At 35.6% G+C, this 24,903-nt stretch overlaps 7 protein-coding genes across 8 annotated transcripts in view; 3 read left to right on the forward strand and 4 right to left on the reverse strand.

Annotated features, from left to right (window-relative positions):
- LOC133336442 (protein wech) overlaps nucleotides 1-3,701 on the reverse strand; it is a 199,589-nt gene extending 195,888 nt beyond the window's left edge. Inside the window, exon 1 of the mRNA XM_061544738.1 lies at nucleotides 3,658-3,701. The gene's annotated coding sequence lies outside the window, so the exon portion shown is untranslated. The remainder of the gene's footprint in view (nucleotides 1-3,657) is intronic.
- Nucleotides 1-18,281, forward strand: part of LOC133336463 (protein seele) — a 162,416-nt gene extending 144,135 nt beyond the window's left edge. The window contains exon 4 of the mRNA XM_061544761.1: nucleotides 18,180-18,281. The gene's annotated coding sequence lies outside the window, so the exon portion shown is untranslated. The remainder of the gene's footprint in view (nucleotides 1-18,179) is intronic.
- Nucleotides 1-24,903, forward strand: part of LOC133336437 (protein lifeguard 1) — a 307,141-nt gene that overhangs the window by 56,706 nt on the left and 225,532 nt on the right. The gene's annotated exons all lie outside the window — the stretch shown is intronic.
- On the reverse strand, nucleotides 6,425-8,046 carry LOC133336465 (uncharacterized). The gene is made up of 3 exons (XM_061544764.1): nucleotides 7,659-8,046; nucleotides 6,859-7,242; nucleotides 6,425-6,777 (listed from the first exon to the last, which is right to left on the reverse strand). The coding sequence occupies exons 1-3, from the start codon at nucleotides 8,044-8,046 to the stop codon at nucleotides 6,425-6,427; spliced, it is 1,125 nt and encodes a 374-aa protein (XP_061400748.1).
- On the reverse strand, nucleotides 9,421-11,353 carry LOC133336466 (mesoderm induction early response protein 1). The gene is made up of 4 exons (XM_061544765.1): nucleotides 10,669-11,353; nucleotides 10,153-10,601; nucleotides 9,921-10,097; nucleotides 9,421-9,849 (listed from the first exon to the last, which is right to left on the reverse strand). Exons 1-4 carry the CDS (start codon nucleotides 11,345-11,347, stop codon nucleotides 9,421-9,423), a joined length of 1,734 nt encoding a protein of 577 aa, XP_061400749.1. The 5' UTR covers nucleotides 11,348-11,353.
- LOC133336468 (elongation factor Tu) lies at nucleotides 13,545-15,149 on the forward strand. The gene is made up of 4 exons (XM_061544766.1): nucleotides 13,545-13,982; nucleotides 14,048-14,584; nucleotides 14,656-14,884; nucleotides 14,947-15,149. Exons 1-4 carry the CDS (start codon nucleotides 13,545-13,547, stop codon nucleotides 15,147-15,149), a joined length of 1,407 nt encoding a protein of 468 aa, XP_061400750.1.
- LOC133336440 (unconventional myosin-Va) lies at nucleotides 16,784-24,484 on the reverse strand. Its single transcript, XM_061544736.1, has 16 exons — nucleotides 24,429-24,484; nucleotides 22,961-23,774; nucleotides 22,774-22,898; nucleotides 22,600-22,713; nucleotides 22,051-22,539; nucleotides 21,892-21,985; nucleotides 21,598-21,824; nucleotides 21,471-21,500; nucleotides 20,760-20,873; nucleotides 18,343-20,686; nucleotides 18,160-18,286; nucleotides 17,957-18,088; nucleotides 17,352-17,874; nucleotides 17,141-17,272; nucleotides 16,982-17,074; nucleotides 16,784-16,921 (listed from the first exon to the last, which is right to left on the reverse strand). The coding sequence occupies exons 1-16, from the start codon at nucleotides 24,453-24,455 to the stop codon at nucleotides 16,784-16,786; spliced, it is 5,523 nt and encodes a 1,840-aa protein (XP_061400720.1). The 5' UTR covers nucleotides 24,456-24,484.

A 24,903-nucleotide genomic window follows, 5' to 3' on the forward strand; every position in this document is an offset into this window, starting at 1 on the left:
TCAAAGGCAAATTAATTAAAAAAATATATGACTGCATGAGACTACCTTGTACATATATGTAATTATGCCATGGTACGGCCCTAAAATAAAAGCTTTTTTTATAAACTGTTTGTTTTTTAGTTTTGATCAGTCAGAATAAAATGACTAGTCATTTGTCTAAAATCAAAACAATATTTCTTTATTTAATGGTCCAGACGTGCATTACATATTAGACACATTTCAGTGAATCCATCATTAGATCTTCTACCACAAATTTGGACTTCTTATAAAGGAAATCCTTTTCTACCACCCTCGGTAATATCTGTAATCATTGCTAATTCTTTGTATTATTTGTTATTTCCATTATTATTATTAACTTTTACATTGTGGCCGCTTCCTCCCCTCAGCTACCCTCCACCATCCAAAAGAAAAACAACTTTTGTGTATACCCAAAAAATCCCCAAACAAAAAACCAACAACTGGAAAAATCATACCTACCCGCACGCACAAAAACAAAATACCAGACGACAGAAGGACACAATTGCACGCACACACACACACCCAGACGAAAAAAACATACGCATTATTTAGTCCTGCAAGTCTGATTCAAGTTATTATGAAAGTGCGTAGCAGCTACTAAATATGGGTAAGTCTGTATGTGTGTCTGTGTGCGAACGTTGTGTGATACCAACCAGAAAAGGAGTAAGAAACCCAAACAAGGACAGATTACCTTTTTGATTTCTTCTAGAAGCGGGAATATATTGCAATTGTGGTAATTTCTTTAGGAACACAAATAAAAAAAATACCCTTAAACACACACACACACACCGAGCAACTACACTCATACCATAACGGAAAAAAACATCCCCAAATGTTTTATGTTGATTTTGCACTTGAACAACGAACACACACCTAAAACAAAACAAAAAACTCACCCTCTTATGCTACTCAAACTTGGAGAATAACACGCACAATGTCTGTAATTTTTGTAAATGGATGTAAGTGTGTGCGTGTGTCTGTATTTGAATTTGCTCCTTCCTTACCATCAATTTTACACCATTGTAATTCAATGCTATGTCTACTTGTTCTACAGGAGTTGAGTGTAATAACAGACATTTTTCCTTGGACATGGTAACAGCAGTTTAAACGCTGCTAAAACTGGGCACAGAGTGATCGTGGAATCTCAACTCTAAGGTTACAATGGAAGAGGAATATGAAATTTTGCGATTTATTAAAAAAATTGTTAATATATAAATTTTACTAACAATTCCAGTTCCTGGATAATGGCGATTCAGGATATATTTGCATATTTAAAAATTTATATTACGATTCAATATGACAAGATAAGCAAAACTATCTAGTGGTCAGCGCCCTCTATTAATATAGATATATAAATTTTACTAACAATTCCAGTTCCTGAATAATGGCGATTCAGGATATATTTGCATATTTAAAAATGTATATTACCATTCAATATGACAAGATAAGCAAAACTATCTAGTGGTCGGTCAGCCCTCTATTAATATAGATATACTCTACATATACGAATGAATGCAAAAAGCATTTCCGGCGTTAAATTGAATATAAAAATGCAATAGGATTCCCGAAAAACGCATTAACTAAAATATACATTGGCCATTATCGCGCGACTACCAGATCTCAGCACCAATGGTAAGTTTCAGAATATTACGATATTTTATTCTAATTTATACGAAGATGTGAGTTGAGGAAGAATCCTTAAATCCCGTTATTATAAAAATAAAAACATGAATCAATACAATCCCTGGAATCCTCGTATGTGTCTCCCTCTTTATAGCAAATTTGGTTAAAAACGTCCCCAAACTGTCCATATTACCGAAATTTGGGATGTACTGATATATGCGGTTAATCTATAGAACTGGACCAATATTGATTATTTTTATTCAGAAGATTTGCTACTCAATAGGAGCCTAAATGTTAATTTAAATTATAACTTTTTATCGGAATTAAATGGAATTTACACTTTAAACCCACTGGTTCCGGTACAATGTAAACGTACTATAAAATACCAAATTAAATTCAGCCTACTTATACCGGAGTGTATAAAATTAGTTGGTCGTCAATATTAACCCTTTGAGCCCCGAATTTTTTCCGTAATCATAGAACAACATTTTGTTGCCTGTAGGCTACATTGGACCATAAAGGGTTAAATACATTATAAAGCGATAATATGGTGTTTAAATTGTACAGTAAATCAAAGATCAGGGATATGAATCATATTCCATAGATTTTCGAGATTATAAAATGAGTCGTTTATTTTGAAAGTGGTTTAAGTCCATGATACAAATTGTTTATTTTCCAGAAAAGTTTACACATTACGTTTCATCTTTATGATTTTATGACATTAATTTGGATAAATACAAATTGTAAGCGGCAATGTCAAAATGAAATGCTATTAACAACCTCAGTGACTATGCGACTCTTAAAAGTTTTTCTCTCACATTTTTTTGCGTCAGTTTTATTTCTTAGTTTGTCTTATAAATTAAATTACATTTATTTGGGTAATACTTAATTGCCATTTTTCTAGTTATTTACAAAATTTTTCTCTCCGTTTCCCCATTTTGGGGCTGACGGGTGATTAACTCGTCAAAGATGGCAACACTAAGAGTAAAAGACCGATAACAATTAAATAAGAGCAAGTAAATGGGAGTGTGAGAGAGAGAGAAAGCATAATGTATCTATGTGAAGCATATGCGTAAAAGTGTGTTTGTGTATCTACAAATACAACATTGACGAAATAATAACAACAAAAACAAAATACAATTTGTATCTGAGTATCTTGTGCGTGTGCATTTCATCTAGAAATTACCAACAAAAACAACAAGAAGTTTTTTTTTTAACTGAACGACAGCGGCAACAACAACGGCGACAACGGCGTTGATGACAAAAGCAGACGATCAACCAAAGAATATGAAGAAACGAAAATTAATACAAATACACACACATACATATGAACGTACATACATTCATAAAGTCCTTTTACTGTTTTTTTTTCTTTTCTGTCTCACGTCTGTCTAATTTGTATGTATGAATGGTTGTGGCAAACAAACTTGTTCTTATTCTTCCTCCTCCTTCTGTTCTTCTTATTCATGTTATTATTCGAGGATATTTATTCAAAAAATATTGTATGTCGATACGCATGTGTATGTGTAGAGTAGTATTAGCAGATGGATTTTTAGGGGATGTTCAACCGACAAAACTACCTATAGAAATAATATGACAATAACGAGAAAAATACGAAAGAAAAAACAAAAAATGCAGCCCTTCAAGCCTTGATATTGTTTTATTTTAATTCATACTTGAAAAATCAATATTTTCATTGACATGTTTTTTTTTCATTGGAGGCCCCAAAACAAAAAAGTGAAAATCTTAACAATCAACTGAGTACTGTTTTTATTATGTTGTTGTTGTTTTAAGCAACTCCTCATAAACTGTATTTAATATTTCAGTATTTTTAGTTTTATTCTTAGTTTGTACGCTGTGCGTTTCCAATAGATAAACAACAAACAAGCAAGATACTCTCCTCGGTTTGAAATGAAAGTATTTAAAACAAATACTACTTGATGGTTGATAGTTTATGAATATTTGTGTGTATGTACATGGGATCTGAAGCAGTAGTTTGGAGTTAATTCTACTTACACTTTGTGGCCCAGGCATACGCTGTAAGTGTTGTGTTTGTTGTTTGATAGGTGCTACTATTATGGCCTTGATCTAAATGATTTTTTCTTTATTTATAACTTTTCCTCTATTTTGGTTTTGTTTTGTTAGTTTCTTTTTTGTTAGTTTCTTTAAATTTAATCTAAATTTTAAGTCTTTAGAAGACTTTATCTTTTTGTTTTATTTTCGAATATATAAAATTGTTAACACTGTTTTAATCACAAATTAATTTCTATGAATATTTTGTTGTTGTTTTCTTCTTTTATTTTTTTGTAAACGTTCTTCTCTTGACTTGGCTTTTGTTACTTTTCTTCCATTTCAATTCATGGGGAGTAGTTTTTTGTGGTTGTTGTGGTTTTTGTTTTAGTTACTTAAACATAGATTTCTTATCATTTTCGTGGAATTTTGGATTTCTGTGCATTTGGAATACTCAGTTTTGTTTTCGATTTCGTTTTTTTTCTTTTTTGGTTTAATTTAGTGTCACATAGATTCTTCAGACTGATTGTGAAGAGTCTCCAGTCACAAAATGTACCGCATGAATCCGTATCCAATCATCCAAACCAACACACCGACAATGTTGCGATTCCGTATAGTCAGATTGCAGTTGTAAGACTGTTTTTCCAAATACACAAATACATCCACTTCACTCAATATAGTCTGTCTTATAGGCTGCGGCACAGTCGACAGCGCAGACCGGCTGAGCCGAACCGAGCAGCGATGGAAAGAGAGTCCAAAGAGGAACCAAGAACAAAAGTGGTGCCCAATGACTCAAAATTCTTTATCGAACAGCGGCAACACTACCTCAAAAGTTCACATGAATTGAACGACTCAATATATTTATGTTTTGTTAAAATATTTATATTTTACTGTTGTTGTTAATATTTAAATTTGCTTTTTGATTTTGAATTTCGGAAAAACACTTTTTACAAATTTCTTCTTGTTTTCTTTTATTTCATAATTATGGTATTGCGACTAGTAAATTATTTTTTTTTTTGTTTTTTTTAGCAAACACTTCTTCGATTCTTAGATTGCATTTGGAAACTAACTGCTAAACGTTGGCTACTGAAATGTATTTTGTTTTTGTTGCAAGTAACCCTTAAAGTTTGGAGCGTTGTCATTGGGGTGAGTATTCCTTCGACAGTGTTTTTGTTGAAATGATGATGGTGGTTGTGTGCATGGGTAGTAATATGTCCTTAATGAGGGTTGATTATAACTCTCCTTTCGGTAAATGAGTGAAAAACCAATTTCACTACTTCCTTCTTTCAAAACTAGCATTTTCGGCATATGCCTTAAAGTATACTCAAAATAAAATTGGAGTAATACAATGTCTGTCATGTGTGAAGTCGTCGATACGTTATAATATTTAAATTCATTATTTCGGAGCACACAGGTTCAAATATTCAGATCCGGGCGTTAAAAAAAAACATATTTTTATTAAAAAACTAACAAAATGCTGCAATTTCATGGTTATTTTAATTGATTTAATCATAAAATACTCAACATTTAAATTAATTGGACAGAAACAAACATTGGCGGCAAACATTTCCAATAAGATCCATCCAAGGATTACAAGTTCTAACAACTTTAACATGTTGAGTCAAATTCCATGTTCCATGAACCAACAAGAATCTTCTATTTCTTTAATTTATATGTTATATAAATCTATAAAATGTGTGTCCTCTATATAGAAAATGCCTTGCAGTGCTTGTACTGTTCAAACTCGTACTGAGCTCTAAAAATGTTTATATATTTTCTTATAGTCAAATAAATTACATAGAAACAAATTAAATTTTAAGATTCGAATGCAGGTTCGTACATACATTTTTCTGTAAAATATATACAAAATGTTGAATCCCAGTCAATTTTTTATTTTTTTTATGTCATCTATTCTCATTTCCAAAATCTGGTCGCCTTAGCATAGATAACCGATATTTTGAAGAATACGACTTGGTGCCACACAACTCGCGCGAGTATGGATTTATTACAAGAGTCTTTTTTGCAACAAATCGTGTGATTTAATGGCAGTAAACTTTCCATAGAAATCCAATATGGGAAAAAGTATAGGAAACATTTTTTAAAAACAAAACGTTTAATGTTTCTTTACTCAGATATTCGACAATGAATTGATATATCAGTCATTTTAATACTCGTTCTTATTCGAAAACAAATGTAAATACACTACGCATTTTTTTGTTACCTATGGTATTGGTTCGCTACCTGGAACTTATTTCGTTTACAGGTGTTCATGAGCAAAATCTGGTTCCCACAACTATCCTTTTGTTTAAGGATTAGTAAACATAACCGTATATATGAAATAGTAGATTTTGCGAATCAATAATTGTTATATTTAATCTCAATTTATACGCTTTGTCCATACAGTACCATTGAAAAGTACAGAAAATACGTTTTCGTACACAGATTTTGTGTAAAATTTTTTAAAAATTGTATTCCCGTTTGCACACTCCATATGATTATGCTTTTGAAAAAAAAAAAAATAATCTCTTTTACTCTCTCAACAGAGGTTACTGTGTAAATATTACTGGATACAAAGTACACAGCCAAACTTTATAAAAAGCTAATTATTCCAACTATTTTAAATTGTTTATTCAAATAACGCGTTCTTTTTATTGTGTATTTTGTATGTTTCATATACATTTTTTGTAATTTAAATTAATACTTTTTGCGATAAGATTAATGAAAAAAAATAATTTAATATTAACTTGAAATAATTTAGTAGTTGTAGTTGGCATTACCCAAATTCCTTGATCAAAACATCCTGTAATTTTTGTCTAACGTGCAGTTTTCTTTGCTCATTAACCTTTCTGAGGTATGGCAATAAACTTAATAGAAACATGCGATCGGAATCTTCTTCAACTGTTTCCAATGACGATGATTCTGTATTCGTAGCCATTTCTTGATGCATTTTAAAGTTCGCAATTGTTATTTTGTTGACTGGATTTCCGTCGCTTAGAATCGGTTCATCGACAGCCGACTTATCATTAATTTCCTTACTGTCATTGTTAGGACTCTGGAGATTTTCCTCCGCCGAAACCGCATCTTCATCAAACTGGTCATCATCATCATCGTCATCACCATCATCATCTTCCTCTTCACCCTGACCATTTGTAAACATACGTTGTTCATAGTAATCACTCTTATCGCCATTGTGGTACCTTAATGAACCTGGCATAGACGTTTCAGAAGATTCGGAAGGCTCCAATTTGATACGTTTATTTGCTGGGGATGAAGCATTATTTTGAAATATGGCAGCAAATTCCGAAAAATTAAATTGATTGTGTAAAGTGTTGTCGTATTGTGATTCAGGTTGTGAATTGGAAGTGTTGATCCGATGTTGACGTTGCCCGGCATTGTGTAGCTCTTGCCAGTAAAATGACTGCTCTCGTAAACGATGATGCCTCATGACATTTTCTGCTACGGCTGGTTCCATAAATCGCATGTCATTATAAAAACGCCACGTTGTGGGGGGTTCTGAGGACAATGTGTTGCGTATGAAAACTTTGCGAAAATTATCTCTTAAATGTCCCCATTTTATGCGGCAAATGTCAGCTAGAAAGAAAGACATATTTACAATGTATTATTCAAATTTACGCGAAATATATGTGAATGTATGTAAAATGTTGTCAATGTAAAATAATTTCTAATTTTATATTAATTCAAACGTACTCAGAGCATTTTTCTTGTTCGTGTATTAATTATTAAATGATATCAATATTATGGTCATTCAAAATCATTTCAAAGTAACGGTCGAAATTGCAACTCTGAACAAGGCGTACTTTGTTTTGTGCCACGACAAATCAGGTGAGTTACATTTCTAAACAAAACGTATTACCCTATCCGCTGCTTCGGAACAAACGTACAAACACGGTTACGGTTGTTTGTTATTTATGTGTTCACACACACACACATGTTTATACAACCATATACACGCAAACAAAAAATTACACATTTATTCGCATACATACCTGGAAGATGAACTTCTGAGCTAACTTGTTGCCACAGCAAATTGATATCCGATCTCTTTTGGCCATTGTTTGTGCGTATCCAAAGATTTGGTCTTTGAGATACAGATGCTATTAATTTCTTCACCACATCTATGGGTAATTTTGCAGTATTAGTATGATGGGTAAAATTGCTGTATTTGCTTCCTGTTGTTGTTGCTGTTGTTGTATGATGATGTTGTTGCATATTGCCGTAAACCAACACTTCACAAATCGGTGATGATGTGCTGCTGTAGCTGATGCGTTTTCCTTCGTAGCAAACAAACAAGCAATGCTCCGCACATTCACTCTGATACTGATGTAGAGATCTGTAGAAAACTTTAACTAAGCCCTCATCATGATCACTCGCCATTCATAACAACGACGAATGGTTCACGCCGCTCGCGCTCTATTTGCAAGAGTAAGCTGGGAGAGACGAATGTGCTTGTGTTTTCCGGATACGCTTCCGTTAAAGTTTGGCTTATAGTCATCAGTACACGTTTTGTTGTGTGTAAGAGCGACTGGTTTTTTGTTTTGCATTTGGTTTACTGTGTTTTGTTATTTCTTTCTTTCCTACCTCCGACGATATTTGATGTTACAGCTAAATATATGTGAAAATAGTAAATATAAATGCGGTACGATATTTTTGTTAAGTTGCTTTACAAAGGAAATGCCTTGGTCAGGTCCAGCAATTTATCAGATGCTAATCGCCATTAAGAGACGTTCTTAGAAAAAAAAAAATATTTTGCTGGTGGATTTTAAAAGTGTAAATCAAACCCAAAGGTGCAAACTTTTGGGAAAACTGAAGGTAATCAGTTAGAATATCCTTGTGCTCTACGATTTTATTTTAGGTTTGTATCCTTGCCTCAGTCAATTTAAACACATCTTTACTATCTTCGAAATGTTTTTTATTGTGTAGGAACTTCTGATAATGGCTACTTGCTTGATTTCAGTTCTTAGTATTATTTTTTATCCAAAGGAAATGTGATTGACCCTTAGCTGCTTTATAATATAGATCAATGTACAACCCATGTTAACCCTTTTGCACGTCCCGATTTATATCAACTCTTTCACCTACAAAACACAGAATGGAGGCTACCATATTTATTTTAAATATGGTACATATTTCACCACTATGGAATACACATGGGCGGGCGAACATTTAATGAAATAATTTTTGTTTTAGAACACACCTTTTTATTATTTATTTAAGAAAAAACCTACAGTATGAAATAATTTCATTCATCAAAGCTTCATACAATGAAAATATATTGATTTCTGGTAAGAAATTAACACACAGATTCTGTGACAAAGTTATTATACACTCTGGTAAGAAATTAACACACAGCTTCTGTGACAAAGTTATTATACACTCTTATAAGAAAATATTTTCTTCATGTATACACAAAAATATGTATAATAATTATAAATGATATAAAAAATAATAATCTTTACTTTCTCACATCCTCTATAAACTGGTAAAAAATAACAAAAATGTGTTTTTGTTATCGTACATGAAAATAATCCATATTTTTGAAACACTCTCCTGCATTGGGAATATTCAAATGTTTGCTATACTAGACTTATTACTGCGACATTTCTTCTTATTGCGAAAACATCTCTGCACCACTACGATACGTTTGAGTCTTCTCTGAAGACGTTGATTTGAATTCTGCTGCTGTTGGTTGCGTAGACGAGTAGTCGTTAAACGTTTTTGGGGACGTCTGAACTTCGTTTTGGATTGTCATCATTTTGTCATGGCCGCGGAGGAAGTTGATACCACTATTGTAGACGTGGTTTTATCTGTTGTGATAGATTCATTATTCACATTACAGCTGGAACGTCGCTTATGTGAAGACTTTTCTGTGTTTGTGACTACAGCAGCATTGCTGGTGGTACCCGTCGTCGTAGTCGTGGAAACTGCGGTGTTCGACGACATTATGGATACATTTTTCTGTGAATTCCTCCGTGTATTTGTTGCCGAATTTACATTGTTAACCGGTGAACCAACTGGGGTTGTTACTGATGCAGGATTCGAACCATACTCATTATCTTCGTTTAAGTATATGTCCATATGATCCACGGTATCGGTATTTGCGAAATTGTGATCCCTCCTTTCACTCTTCTTCCACAAATAGTAAAATTGTACTAGCTCGCGCATGGTTCTGGTTCGAATCTGTGTAAACAAAATAAAAAATTGGACTCAGTCTAATGTAATCCGTCCTAGTGTAATATACAATATTTCACCTGATTCTGACGAATCTTTAGAAAATCTTTGCCATACTTTTGTATACCCTCTTCAAATTTTTGACACTCCTCCTCAGACCACAGGCTCATGCTGTCCGTCATGGGTAGAGCGTTTAAACGTTTTCGCCGTAGAGCTTCCTTAAAATCATAACCACACTGGACCAGCAGGTGCAAGGCCTTGAATTTTAATATGATTGAATGATTTCTTGGATAGAAGAAATATGATTCTCACCTGTTCATTGTCCTTAACAACAGCTGGAGCGTCATCCAATGACAAACTTGCTTGTGGACTTGTTTTCTTTTCACCATTCGCCAATAACGAATTGTTCTCTATATTATCATGGGTTGATTCCAGAGCTTCGCCATTCTCTTTTACTGCTGTAGTATTTTCGGACTCGAAGGAATCAGCATTTTCATCTTCCGCCCCTTGATTCCTATTGATATCTCTTATCTTAAGTAAATATGCCTCTACTTCTCGTTCCGTAACCTGACTAGGTTCCCATATCAGCAAGTCCTCATTTTCATATGGCAAAATATCCCCGTACTGAGAAAGTCCAGGGATAAAGGCCTGGTATGAAGGACCTATCATTACTTTCTTCTTGTATTCCTCATCTTCTTCATCATCAACACCCTCCTCCTCCTCGTCATCTTCCACGCCGTAAAGAGTTTCCAAGGGAATGTCTACCGTAAAATGTACCAATAAAAAAGAAAACAATTTGCAATTTTTTTTTTGAAAATGAAAATATACCTTTTTCTACGTCGGCCACATTGCCAAATGTACCTTCCGGATACAAATCCAATAAATGGGTTCTTCTTACTGTCGGTATATCAGTTTCATCGACATTTTTACATTCGTCGTCTTCTACCGTTTCATCGTCTTCCTCCTCCTGTAGTTTGTCTTGTTCGATCGAAGTTTTTTCATCATTACTTTCGCTAGTGATTGTATAGTCCTCGTTGTTTTTCACAACGTCCGTGTTTGATTTAGACGCCACTTCCTCCTCAATCCTTATCCTTTGCTTATCACCATCTTCATCATCACCACCACAAACGTCGTCTGCTGAGACAGCCGTTGGCAGTGATCTCTGTTTCGTTTTGTGTTTCTTCTTGCTGGATTTTTTGGATTTCTTCCGAAGTGGCTCTTCATACTCCATAGGCGGCAATGCCTGATACTTAGCTAATAGTTCTTCCAAAGGAATTTCACTTTCTTGCTTTAGAGTATTGATTTCCTCCTCGGCATCCTCCAGTGCTCCTAGAGCTTCTTCTTCGTTTAGCGTCTGTTCGTCATCGAAGTCGTTCACCATCATTTCAATTGTGGGTTCGAATGTTTCATCTTTGCTAGCCGATGACGACGAAGACGGAGACATGGGATCCGGGAATACATCATTTAAAGTAAGGCTGGGTGAAACTTTGCGTTCCCTTTTTGCCATGGGAGGTTTCAGAAGCATATCGTCGCCCGCCGTTGTGTTTTGAATATCAATTTCGTTTATTGTTTCAACGCTTTCCATCTTTATTATTTTCTATTCTAATGCCTGCTTTTGAGTCCGTCTTTGTTATTGTATGCTAGAGCTGTAAAAAAATCGATGGCAGTATCACTAGTATCGATATTCTTTTTTAAAAATTGAATATCGATTGATAGTTTTGGTTATCAATATTATCGGACAACATTATGCCATGTTCTGATGGGCATTTATATGAATTAAACCGTTCATACAACCCGTTCATAAATATCACCTGTTTTGTACAAGGTATAGTATCTAATACCAAAAATATATGATTTGGAGGTGGCCTTTTTACTCGTTATGCGGCAGGCGGACCAAAATACTCTAATAAAAAACACTTAACACACATATTAATTGTGCATATCAATTTACGTATTCGATGTTTCAACTTTCAGAATTGTAACTTTTGTATCGATCTTTAAAACCCTCAAGCTATCGAGCTCAAAGACATAAAAGTATAAAGATAGGACAATTGATACGTAAGCGATTTCCAACAGATTACTTTTTCTCTGTTGTTACGATATCATAACAACAGAGAGAACAATATTAAACATTTTTGTTGCTATATCTTAAGCTTATAAAATGAAAATACATATTTTGAGTGCAGGCCTCTAATTTTATTTACATTTAATTCACACATTTTCGCGTATTGGCGTTTTTATTATTAACATGCCTCTGTTAACCTTGATTCCCCCTGGATATTTTTTCATAAACTATTTTGCCAAAATGCATTTTGTCAAGTCTTTACGGTTTCTATGTCCTTGTCGAGCTTTTTGTTTTGATCCCTATCTTCCTTCCATTTTCGATACCACCAAGTTGCTGGCAGCAACTGTGTGTCTTGTGTAAGCAGCTGTTATTATTGTTGTTAAGCCGTACAAACACCTGTTTTTGTTTTGATTCCCCATTCGTTCAATTTTCGACCTAAGAAAGACTAAGGTACATGTATGTTTGTTTTGATTCTGCTTTATCAGTTTCGTTTTAAACCTATTTCGTCCAATTCAACAACGCCGGCGATTTTTAATATGCCGGCATTGTAACCAAAATGAAGAAAGCACACCAACTGAAGAATTCCATAATAAATTAAATAAAATAAATTAAATAAATACCATATACCATACCAAAGGAGTTAAGGAGTAAGTATTAAGTAATTTGTTAGAATTCAATTCACGAATTTACATTACACATCATCTTCACTTCATAATGTTGACCATGGGGAGGTACTAGAAGGAGTGATGTAAGTGAGTGTTATAAATATTGCTCCACAATAATAGCTCCAATTATAATTTGAATAATTTACTGAAATTTCCCAGAATGTGGATTCCCCGGACATCTGGAGATTCCGATTTGTTTGAAAACATTGAATGATAGTCTTTTATCTTAAAATATAAAAGGATCTTAGTGTTAAAGATAACATTTAAGGAGGATACGCTACAAGTCGGTAATTATGTGTACTAAATGTGGTACATACAGGATTATGTGAACGGATAGGACTGGATCCTGAAATTTTGAATTTTTTTAAGTGTATGATTGATCTATGGAGACCGCTTTGAAAATTCGAATTGTTGTGTTCTATTTGGTAACGGAGAGAGCTGGAAACCTAAAATTTGGAATAATGGTTGGTGTAAGATTGTAGTAGATTAGGAGATTCATACCTATGGGTATGAAAAGTACTAAGTACTAATGGTACTAAATATAGTACATTTTGGATTTTAGGTGAACGGGTGGACCTGAAAACCTTTAATTTACAATTGCTATACACCTAATTCTGTTTTTACACGAATTTGAAATAACACGAGTAAATACGAAAAAATATTTCTATTTTTACACGACATAATTTGAAATAACAAGAATACAAAAAAACAAAATTGCTTTTTTTGCATGAACTATTTATTTATTGAAGAAAATTCTGGAATGCTTTTGCTCAAACATCCCTGCCTTAATTAGAGTAACAACCCTGCATGGCATGAATTTCTGATATGGCCAGTATCTTTTTTTACACGAATTTCTCGGGAACCATTCTATCGTCTAAAAACAGAATTAGGTGTATTATTATTTATGCTATATTATTATCCATTGATTAATTAATGCATTAAATATGTATTTCTTCAACAGATATTGCTTCAAAATGAGGCCTCCACTTTTGAGGAGTTTAAGTAAGCTGTTGCGTCACGAGCTGCATCCGATTCGGAGGCATGTTGCGGTAAATTATCATTTTCTAAGTCAATGCAAAAGAACCCTTCCGGAATGTGGTAAATTAGTATCCGCCGTATCTTCCAGACTCTATTGCACAGCAGCCAAAGCCCCAAAATTAGAGGAACCAAAACCACACTGTAATGTTGGTACCATAGGTCATGTAGATCATGGCAAAACGACGCTCACAGCTGCTATTACAAGGGTCCTCTCCAAGAAAGGTCTTTCAGAATATGTGTCATATGATCAGATTGACAGGGCTCCTGAGGAAAAAGCCAGAGGCATTACCATTAATGCATGTCATATTGGTTATGAGACACCGCTTAGAACATATGCCCACACTGATTGCCCGGGACATGCAGATTACATAAAGGTATGTGCCACGATAAAACACTGTAATAACATTCACCTTTTTAAGTCTATGATCTTCATTGATAGAATATGATATCGGGTGCTTCACAAATGGATGGTGCTATTTTGGTTGTTGCTGCCACCGATGGCCAAATGCCACAAACTAGAGAACACTTGTTGTTGGCAAAACAAGTCGGTATTCAGCGCATTATTGTATTTATAAACAAGGCAGATTTGGTCGATCAAGAAGTTCTTGAACTGGTGGAAATAGAAATGCGAGAAATGTTGACCGACTTCGGATTCGATGGCATTAACACTCCGGTTATTTGTGGTTCCGCACTGCTGGCTTTGCGTGATGACCCTTCGCCATTTGGTGTTCCATCAATAGAGAAACTACTTCAGCATGTCGACGCTTATGTACAGACTCCAAAGAGGGATCTGGATTCGCCATTCCAAATTCCCATCGATAATGCTTTTACAGTACCAGGACGTGGAACTGTTGTGGTCGGTACCATTAAACGGGGTACGGTCCTTAAAAATGCCGAATGTGATCTTCTGGGCTTTAATCAAAATATCAAAACCTCTGTGGGTGACATACAAATATTTAGAAAGAGTGTTCCCAAAGTAAGTCTTTGCATTTCGAATACCGCATTTTCAAAAGTGATTTAAAGAATTGGCGAATGGAATATTTGTAGGCTGTTGCTGGGGAAAATGTTGGTGTGCTACTGCGAGGTGTCAAAATATCCAGTGTAGAGCGTGGTATGCTGCTTACCCAACAAGGTTCTGAAGATATATCCAATCATTTCCTGGCATCCATGTATTTATTGTCACGAAGCGAAGGCGGACGTACAAAACCAATGCTTTCTAAATACATTCAACAATTGTTTAGCGTAACATGGAATGTCCCTGCCCGCATCGATATGAGTAAGTTAAGATCTATTTGAAATTGCCTCGAGACACTGTAATACTCAAATACCCTCTTGCAGTACCCTCCAGTGGAATGCTAATGCCTGGCGATCACGCCAATGTAAGAATTACTTTATTGCGTAAAATGGTTATGACTCCTGGTCAGGCATTTACGATACGAGAAAATGGCGCGACAGTTGCAACTGGTATGATACTAGAACGAAAACCATCCGTTGACATACCAAAGAATAAGTTATCCAAGGCTGTTGTTAATGACGATTAACTTATAGTAGACTTAATAAAAACATGTTTTACAGTATGAACAAGGTTTTGTTTTATTTTTATGTTACTACATCCTCCACAGCCTTGTGGCCAATGCCTTGCTACGGCAAAAATGTGCCTCATCAAAATATTAGTTTAGATCCCAGTCTCTTCGGAACAAATCCGTTTCAGGGAGTAACCGATTTCATCCAATCTTTAAACCTTGGTGCAAAATTTATGAAAATGGTTTAAGCGTTCGCTAAGTTATTTACGTGTTTGGCCTAAAAGTATGCTATCATTATTTTGACAAACCAGCATCCATAATGAAAGAAAAAATTGCCGTTTTTAAAGAATCTATTTTTGTGTGGTTTTTCATTTTTATGTAATAGGCGCCCAGCACCAAACCGTAAGTATATTTCGGAACATCATTGAATTCAAATGCAAATAACTCGGAAACTACTTAACCGATTTTCATAAATTTTGCACCAAATGTTCGAGGAAATTCTACAGTTTTATTCTATATTTACAAAACATATAGAAAGTTATGTTATATAAGAGAAAATTTACGTTATGTGAAAGTTCAAAGATATTTTGAAATCGACAATTTTTTGTTAAGTGTAAACAAATATCGAATAGCGTATTGAACTTGATCGGCCATGTTTTTATATCCTCAACCTAATGGCTAATATGAGGGTGTATACAGTTTGTTACGGGCAAAAATGTGCCTTATAGAAATATTGGTGGCCACAAGAATGTAACCGATTTCATTCAAATCAGAAGGGCCTCTCCGTAGATGGTCCAGCTTTTATACCCATATGATCCCGTAAAACTCTGCAAACTACGAATCTGTTGCTTATTTCATTATATTCAAAGATTTTTTATTGTTTGTTTTGCTTCGAATTGCCACATGTTCCAATTTCTTTATAGAATAATGTATATATTTACTATATATGTTGTATGTATATATAAATAAGTAAGTATGGTGTAAATTTAAATAATTTCATTTAAAGTCTCTTCTTCATTGATTTGACTTGTAACATAACATCATATTCTGCTCAGAATCATCTTTAAGTACTCGCTTGTTGGTCTCTTAACAAGAATAAAACAACACAAGTTATACAAATGCAGATTGGCATTGACATGATATGACAGGGCAAATATACTACTACTGTGGTGTAAACAAACAAGATCAAGGCAAGCTACAATAGGAATTTCAAGATTTCTATGGAATATAAGAGTCTTAGGAGTATTCTACAAATAAATAAATTAGCTGATATTTTCTAGGGGTTAGCAGTATTAGTACTTTGAATATTTCATATTTAAATCAGGTATCCATTGTTTCGTTTCGTTTCATCATTTCATTTCGTTCTTTTACAAAGGCAATAAGGCAATTGGTTTATGCAAATTTTGAGTTCCACTCATAAGGTATCTAATTTTGCCAATTAAATCTATCATTTTACACGGAAGCACTATACAAAGTATGTTTATGGAATGTTATTACAAAAAAATAATAATAATAAAAATAATACAGAATATAACATAAAATCCTGTTGGACAAATGTATGTGTATATATAGCTAAATACTAACAGAACTAATAGGTGGTTTTAGGAATGTTTACGTTTCTTGCTTGGTAATTCAGGTCCAAAATATAATTTCTAGATTTTTTGCAGCAAATCATCTAGCCCCAAGTGTTTCGGAATTTCAATGTCTTCCAATTTAATGTCACTGTATTTGAAAACCACTTTGAAGGCATGAATGAATTTCTGATCCATGGTAAATTCGTCATTTTGAATCTGCGAACAAACAACAAACCGCTTAGTGAGTATTACACAAATGCAAAAACAAGTACATACCATAGAACGAGCATTAAGTTTCTCGGCTAATTTTTCAAGGAACTTATTCGTTATTTCACTTTCATAGTCATCCAATTTATAGGATTTCATTATCTGAAAAGAACGCCGGAGATTAATGTGAATGGATTTCTGCGATTTGCTAATGCTAATTGTCCTTACCTTTAGTACTTGAGCTGTGTTCAAGTGCGCACTAAGTTCACAAATACTCTGAACATCACTTTCACTTTTACGAGATTGCAACAATTGTGAGACTTCTTTCAGTGGAGCCAAGGGAGTTAGGACCTCATTGGACTAGAAACGTTTGGAAAAGCAAGCAATCATGTTCACAACATATTCTTCTTAGAGTGGACACCACCGACGTTTCACTTACCATTTTCTTGTCTCTCACCCACTCCTCAATGTGACCCAAGTTGTAACGTATTATCATACCAGTTTCCCACATACACACGTCTCCTCTCAACATCAAATCATTAATTGCCACCGCACAGATGAAATACATTATCTGATTAAAGATCTGTTCGGAATAGCAACGGTCCAGACCAAAATGCGTAAATTGTTTGTAGAAGTGTTCCAGCTGGTGTATCAACTGTTTCCACGCCGCGATTTGTACATGCTCTGGAGAATTGTTGTTCGATTGACTTCGGCCTAGCATACCAGTCTGTGTGCGACCTCTCTGTATCTCATCGTTGTCCAGAATAGCCGGTACAATGTATGGCTCCAGCAATCCTTCGATTTGCCTCACCAGAGCTTCATACAGTTTCATAATAATCTCCAAGATGACACGGCGATATTCAAACAAATTGAAATTCTTCAATTGTTGCTGGTTTTGCTTTTCGGTATTGAACTTGACATACTCCTCTACGTCGCCGTACTGTTTTAGAAGATTCAATAGTCTGTTGGACAACAAAGAGAAAGGCAATATTAATTAGTTGGTATGGTATAAATCGGCCATCAAGTATTTCTCAGCGCACTTACGTTATTGAGTTGACCAACCACAGGATGCGATATTCCGTTACGTGAGCATTGCGGTGAACTTTTTTAATTTGTTTGACAAATTTACTGAGTAGAGTTCGTACGTCCTCGTCGGCATTTATGAGATCAGTGTAACTAAAAGAGGCGATACATATTTGTTTTGTTATACGCAGAAGAAATCAAAGAAGAGCGATGCAAATACCCACCGTATGCACATAAAAAGGACATAGGCTGGAAAACCAGGCAAAAGACCAATAGCCACTCTGGCTGTCATGTCGCTAACCAAACGTTGGAAAATCTTATCAATATCCTCGCTGCGGAACTTCATCAATCCTAAAAAAAGATTTTGTAAATGTGTATGAAATGTTTAATTAGGCCATAATAGTTACCTTGATAATTCTTCAGTTTTTGTTTGCCCACAGCAACCTCAGAATTTGCCATTGTTGTAATGGTGGGAAGTGTATTGGTTGCAGCTGGTTCCTTATTGGGCGATACATGCTCCGAAATACCATGTTCTTGAAGTCTGAGCGTTAATTTGTCACTGCGGTGTTTTAATGTTTCGAACTTTTTGATGAAAGCATTCAACTCTTCCTGAACTTGTGAATACTGCAGCATAGATTTCTTTAGTTCATGTTTCAGATAACGGTTAGTTTGCTGCAACACATTTGGATCTGTGGCATCTACAGTTTCGTCTACGCCACCTTGCAACACCTCTTGCAATTGATTATTTTCCTCGCGCAAATCTTCAATTTGACGCGTCAACTCAGCAAAGTGGGCGTTGTTTTCCTCCGTCAAGGCCCTCAATTCCAACTCTAATTGCCTGTTGACCATTTTTTGTGCTTGGAAAGCATCCATAAGTTCGTTGTCCTGCAGACTATTCGTATCCGAATTTCTTAGCGATAAACTGTCATTGCCGAATGACTTCAAAGACTGCGTCTGTTGTTGCAGAACAGATTTCAGCTGAATGCATTCTTCACGTCGACGTTTCAGTTCCTCTTGCAGAGCGTTATGCTGAGCTTCCAACTCGTGCATCTCTGCCCCATTGCGTATACTTTGGCGCAGCAACTCGTAGTCATGGCGGAGTTTCTCATTTTCAACCTCCAATTCGGATACGCGAAGCGAATCTTCCGTTGGTCTATGCAAACCAATAGCCTTGTCCAGCTGATTTTTTATAGCCTTATTGTATTTCTTTTCTTCCTCCAGGAGGTTACGGAGTTTTATCAGAATGACTGTATTCTCGCTCTTCGGTGTAGAAGTCATTTCCAAATTTCGTCGGAATGCCTCTGGAGATGTTCGGCTAATGTCATTCACATTAAGGGAATGATTGTTCTTTTGATCCAAAAGATGTTTAGTCGAGCTGTAGCCGGCATCATCCTCCGTATGGCTGGATGCATTGCTGATGGATCGTACATGATGTGAAACCGGAATATAGTCCCCAACCACGCCAGATTGCTTTTGCAACATTTGTAAATCTAATTTCAAATGGTAATTTTCATTCTCCAGTATTTCTTTTTCTTTCATAATTTTGCGATAGACTTCGTGGATTTCGTTGTTATCAATGTCTGTAATAACACGTTCTCGTTGGTAGCCCGATTCCGTGAGTTTCAATCTCTCTGCCATTTCTTCCAATTGCTTTCGAAGCTCCTCATTCTCTGTTGACAAAATCAACTTCTGTTTGGTCCACTCCTCTTGATTTCGAGCATTCTCCTCCAACAGTTGCATTTTTTCATCCCTCTCCACCTCTAGTTGTTTGGTCAGCGATACAATCTTTTCTTCCCTCTCAGCGGCAACAAGCTTCAAGCTCTTCAAATCATGTTCCAGGTTTTTCTTTGTTTCCAATTTAATTTTCAGCACAGATATCTCACTGTTCTTATGCTTGAGATGGCTATTCTCTTTATTCAAATCGTCAATGCGCTGCTGCATGGAAATAATCTTATTTTCCAGGCCCTTGTACAGGTTCTGAATATGCGATATTGTTTTAGCCTCTGCTTTCAAAGCCTTAAACTGACGTTTCGCCAAAAACCTACGTACTGCCGACTGGCAAATTATAATCTGCCTTCTGCGTTTGTGGTATGCTCGTCGAGCCAAATAGCCTCGAACGAAACGCTGAATTTGTACTGCACGATAGTGGTCCATGGCTTCTTGGAATCGACGTCTCGCCAACATTCCTCTTGCATATTGTTGAATGCCGCAAATAGATTTGCGCAAGCGTAAATAACGTCTGCGGCATAGCCAACCTCGGGCATACTTCGATATGACTATGGCAGCACGGGCCTCGCGCATTGCTTGAGCCTTCTTTCTGGCCAAATAGCCACGCGCATGACGTTGAATTCCCAATGCGGTTCGTCGCAATCGAAGATATCTGCGACGACAGATGAAGCGACGTATCACACTTTGTATGGTAATTATGTATTTCTTCCGAAGATTAGCTCGTATCTGTTCCAAATACGCCACTTGGCCGGCTCTGAAGAAAATCTGTGTGTTACCAAAGCGATACTTATCCTCATCTGTTATCCACTTTTGAACTATATTCCGGCACGTCTGTTTGAGGTCGTTTTTGTTAATCAAAGATCGATGGCACAGCAATTGATATCGCATATAAAAATCCATGTAGGACCAACGAGAAGGAAAGCCGGCTGCAGAAATGCGAACTGTCTCCAAAACACCACAAGCTCTCAACTGTTGTACGATTTTGGGTGCATCCCATTTAAAGGCAACCTTATCGTCGTTGGGCTGCAATGCAGAATGAATTTGGGGTATGTGAGGTAATTGAAATTGGAATTTTATTTACAAATTATTTACTTACTTTTATGCAGCGTACATAATGCGGTGTTGTGGAATGTAAGGTTGCAATAAGCGAGGATAAACTATCTCGAAATTGCGATCCCACCGATCGACGATGTTGTTTCGATGGTGTAACCTAGGAAGGAATACAGTAATACATTATATATTTGATACAGACAACCATTGGCATAATCCCCAGTGTTAGTAACAGCCAACATTATCCAGTGTAAATTGAAATTAATAGGTTGGATACATGTGAAACCATAAATGATATTGTAAGCTTTTTTAAATACATGCTGCAGTATTAATAGTTATTAGTCACAAATTTTCTTCATCGGATATTTCCAGATCAGGAACTACAATTTATGATTCACTCTAAATAAATTATAATATATTCTTATAATAGTCAGATATTCATCAAAGCGCTGTGAAGGCATGCTGCAGTATTAATAGTTGTTAGTTATTTTAGGTTTTTTGAGTTGGAAATGAGATCGAATTTATGTTTCGTGTTAAGTTGCCGTTTATGTTGTTATAATTAACATTAGTTTATTAAATTTCCATCGACAATTAGTCTAACATAACGTATAAAAACACATGTAAATCTCCCTAAACCATTCTAACACTCTGCAGTTCACTTTTGCACATTATTTGGGTTAATTGGCAATTTTTATTCTACATTGAAGCTAATTTCTTATTACCACTTAGAGTAAAAAATCAAAAGAAAATCACTAACTCTTCGTCTTGGTTCAGTGGCTACCTCGCCCTATTTTCGAATGAAAAATAGAAACAAACATTTATAGATTTTTTCGAAATATTAAAAAATAATTAAATACCTATGTGTTGGTAATTTGTTCTCATACCTGTTTTCGTGCTGCACTTATGACAACGCGGCCACCTAAGGTGTGTGTTTTTGCCGCATCAGCGCTTAACGTATCTATTTCTTCCATTTCCATTAATTGCTTGCATAGGGACATTTTTGATGAACGTAAGACATTAACCAGTTCTTTTGAAACCGTGTCACGATTTTTCTCCAGGAATCCCATAACGTCATACTCCACCGTGTCGGAAAAGTGCTTGACAGAAAAGCCTTGCAATAAATGAAAATACATTATAATGCTAATTTTATTTAGGCTTAGAACGCAACTCCAACCTACTTGTATTTCCAAATCTAGGCTTTTCAAAATGTGGGTATTTTGCACATTTTTCCATTAATTTACGAGCCCAGCTCTCATCCGATCCCCTGGGCATCTTTATAAGACATTGATTTATTTCGATAACATGATCGCTGATCCAAATAGACATTTCACACTTACCCTGCATTCCTCATCCAACAGATCTAATACACCCAACTTGGACTCTATCAAATCTATACACGGTTGATTGTCATAGAAATCGATCATGGTCCAGCTGATACCTTCTTTCAAGTACTCCTCCTGTTCCAATTTGAAAACGTGTTGATTGAATTGTTGTTGCAACTTTTCGTTGGCGTAATTTATACAGAATTGTTCAAATGAATTAATCTCAAAAGTCTCGAAGCCATAAATATCCAACACACCAATGAAACATGACTGTTTGCGATCATTGTTCAAACCTTTGTTTATGACACTGACAATATATTGAAATAGTCTGGCATATATGTGCTTGGCAAGCGCGTCTCTAGCAGCTTCCGCTGTGGCAATATTAATTGGTATGAGTACTAACTCATTGACTGATTCAATTTGACGAGTTTTAAGCCATTTTCTCAACTCATCTGAGTTGATTTTCAGTAATTCTCCCAGAACCCGCAAATGCAAGTCATCATGCTATAAAGAAATCTGATTTTAGTATCTCCATATATTGTGTACAAGAAGCAGAAATCTTACATATATTTCGCAACCGTCGGGATCGATTTCTTCTGAATTCTTTTTCATTTTGTGGCTAAATTTCACATTTCCCAAATGTAAAATGGCAGCCAAGATGTTCAAAATATCTGAAATCTATAAATGAAGAATGAACAATAAATATATGTTCCAAAGATATATCAATCAGCAACCAACCTGTCTGGAATCAAACCCTAAAATTTCCATAGCCTGTATGGTTTCCTTGAATTGATCCTTGTCAGAAACTTTATCAATATCAGGCGATTGTCCCATATTGAGATACTCAAATTTGTCCTGGTGATCTAAAACACAATCGAACAATATGAGGTAATGCTTTCTTCGATATTTAATGGGCAGCACTTACCTAAGATCAATTCTGGATGTTCATTCCTAGCTGAGCACAATTGATAGAATATATGGTAATTACGCTCGCCCATGGCCTGAAAAACTACTCGAGATTTCTCCAATAGATATGTATGCATTGTCGCGCCAGTTAAATGCATTACACCCATATTATTTTTAAATAGTAATTTTGTGAATTTTCCAAAACGTGAACTATTGTCATTCCGTGTTGTCTTTGCGTTGCCGAAAGCTTCCATAATGGGCGACGACGCCAATACTTTGCGTTCAACCTGGGTCTCCGACTCAGATCCACCTACTGCGGCAAAGTAACGCATAGCATATTTTGCCGATACTGTCTTACCGGCTCCAGATTCGCCGCTTACTATAATACTGAGGTTGCATTTCTCCCGTTCCAATCGTGTGTATGCCTCTTCGGATAATGCAAATATGTGAGGCTCCAATTCACCCATGGAACGACCGCGGTATGCGCGTATAATATTTGATCCATACAATGGCAGTTCAGCATACGGGTTAATGGCCACCAAAATAATACCGCAATATGTGTATATAATCTGTCGTTCACAAAACCGTACCCGCAGATTGTGTAATACTCCTGGCTCGTGCAGATACGACAGTGATGTCAAATCATTTTGTCCAATAAGAATAGCTGGATTCCGCAATGGGGGCAAATCGCTGCCATCCTCCTTTACAGGTACGTCAATAAGTTTTCCACTTTCGAGTTGGACTTTAAGGCTAGTCTGTCCCCTCTGGTAATTCTCTTCTAATACTGCACTTTCCCATACTGTATCCGAGTTGGGTAGCCAAACTTTACATCCCTGCAAAAAAGTAAACAAAAGAACAATTAATCATCGCCATTGGAAGCGAACATTATTAGAAGAAATATCGTAGGGAATGAATGCGTCACCACTGATAAAGAAAACATTGTCAAATATACTATATCTATATTTTTTAAGTGGAAGGCAGATAGCAAATGTTTATTACTCCATAGCTATGTATGCCATCTTCAAAGGTTGCCAACAATCACACACGAACATGGACAAAACGAAATATAATCTATCAATAAGCATAAATCAGTGCTCATATTTCTCAACCACCTTCACCGGTGTACTCGTACACGGTTATTGCGGTAGACATAAGATGATGTTGGCCTAGGAATGTCGTTACAGTTTCTCTGCTTTCCTATTAACGAAATAAGTAACACAACTGAATATTTATTTAGGCATATCTATAAATAATACAGAAAGCAGTAACACCTCTACTGCAGTGTAGATATATTTCGAAATCGTAATCAATCGATAGCCAGCTCTTGTCTTGTGCACAGGTGAATGTGGCAAATTCTGTTTGTTTTCCACGCAACAACAAATCACAGCACGGTTTATCATTGGCTAGCCTTCCCCACAATAACAACACTTAGCCAAATGCATTAATGATAACAACAACGATAATACACGATGAATCCGTATAAATACCTTTGCATAAAGTTCTTCACTTGACATTATTCTCGAGAAGATTTCTTTTTTCGGATCTAGTAAATATGAAATTTCCACTTCTTCCCGGCAGGCATCAACATGGATTTTCCAAACAATAAATCAAAATCATGAAAATGTTATGTTCGTTGTAGTTTTAGTTTATTTGTCTGTTACATTCTAAAATTTACACAATTTACTGTTACACGTATTTTATTTCGGAAGGGCTATTTGTATTTGCCGATTGGATTTGGATCTTTGATTTCAGTAGATCGCTGACAGAATTTTGAGACCAAATTAACGCAGAGCTAAATACTCTGTTAACGGGGAATTTAAAATTAAACAAAAAATGTAACTTTCGACTAATACGAGACCAAGTTTCTAATGAAAAATCTGACAGCCGTCATTATACGTCACCTACTACTGCACACAATGCCATACTGCTAGAGAATTTGCAATTGTTGTGTTGCCACTCAAA

Source organism: Musca vetustissima, unplaced genomic scaffold (genome assembly GCF_032173495.1).
Source record: "Musca vetustissima isolate MV318-11 ecotype Yass unplaced genomic scaffold, APGP_CSIRO_Mvet_v1 utg4709, whole genome shotgun sequence".
NCBI classification, from domain to species: domain Eukaryota; kingdom Metazoa; phylum Arthropoda; class Insecta; order Diptera; family Muscidae; genus Musca; species Musca vetustissima.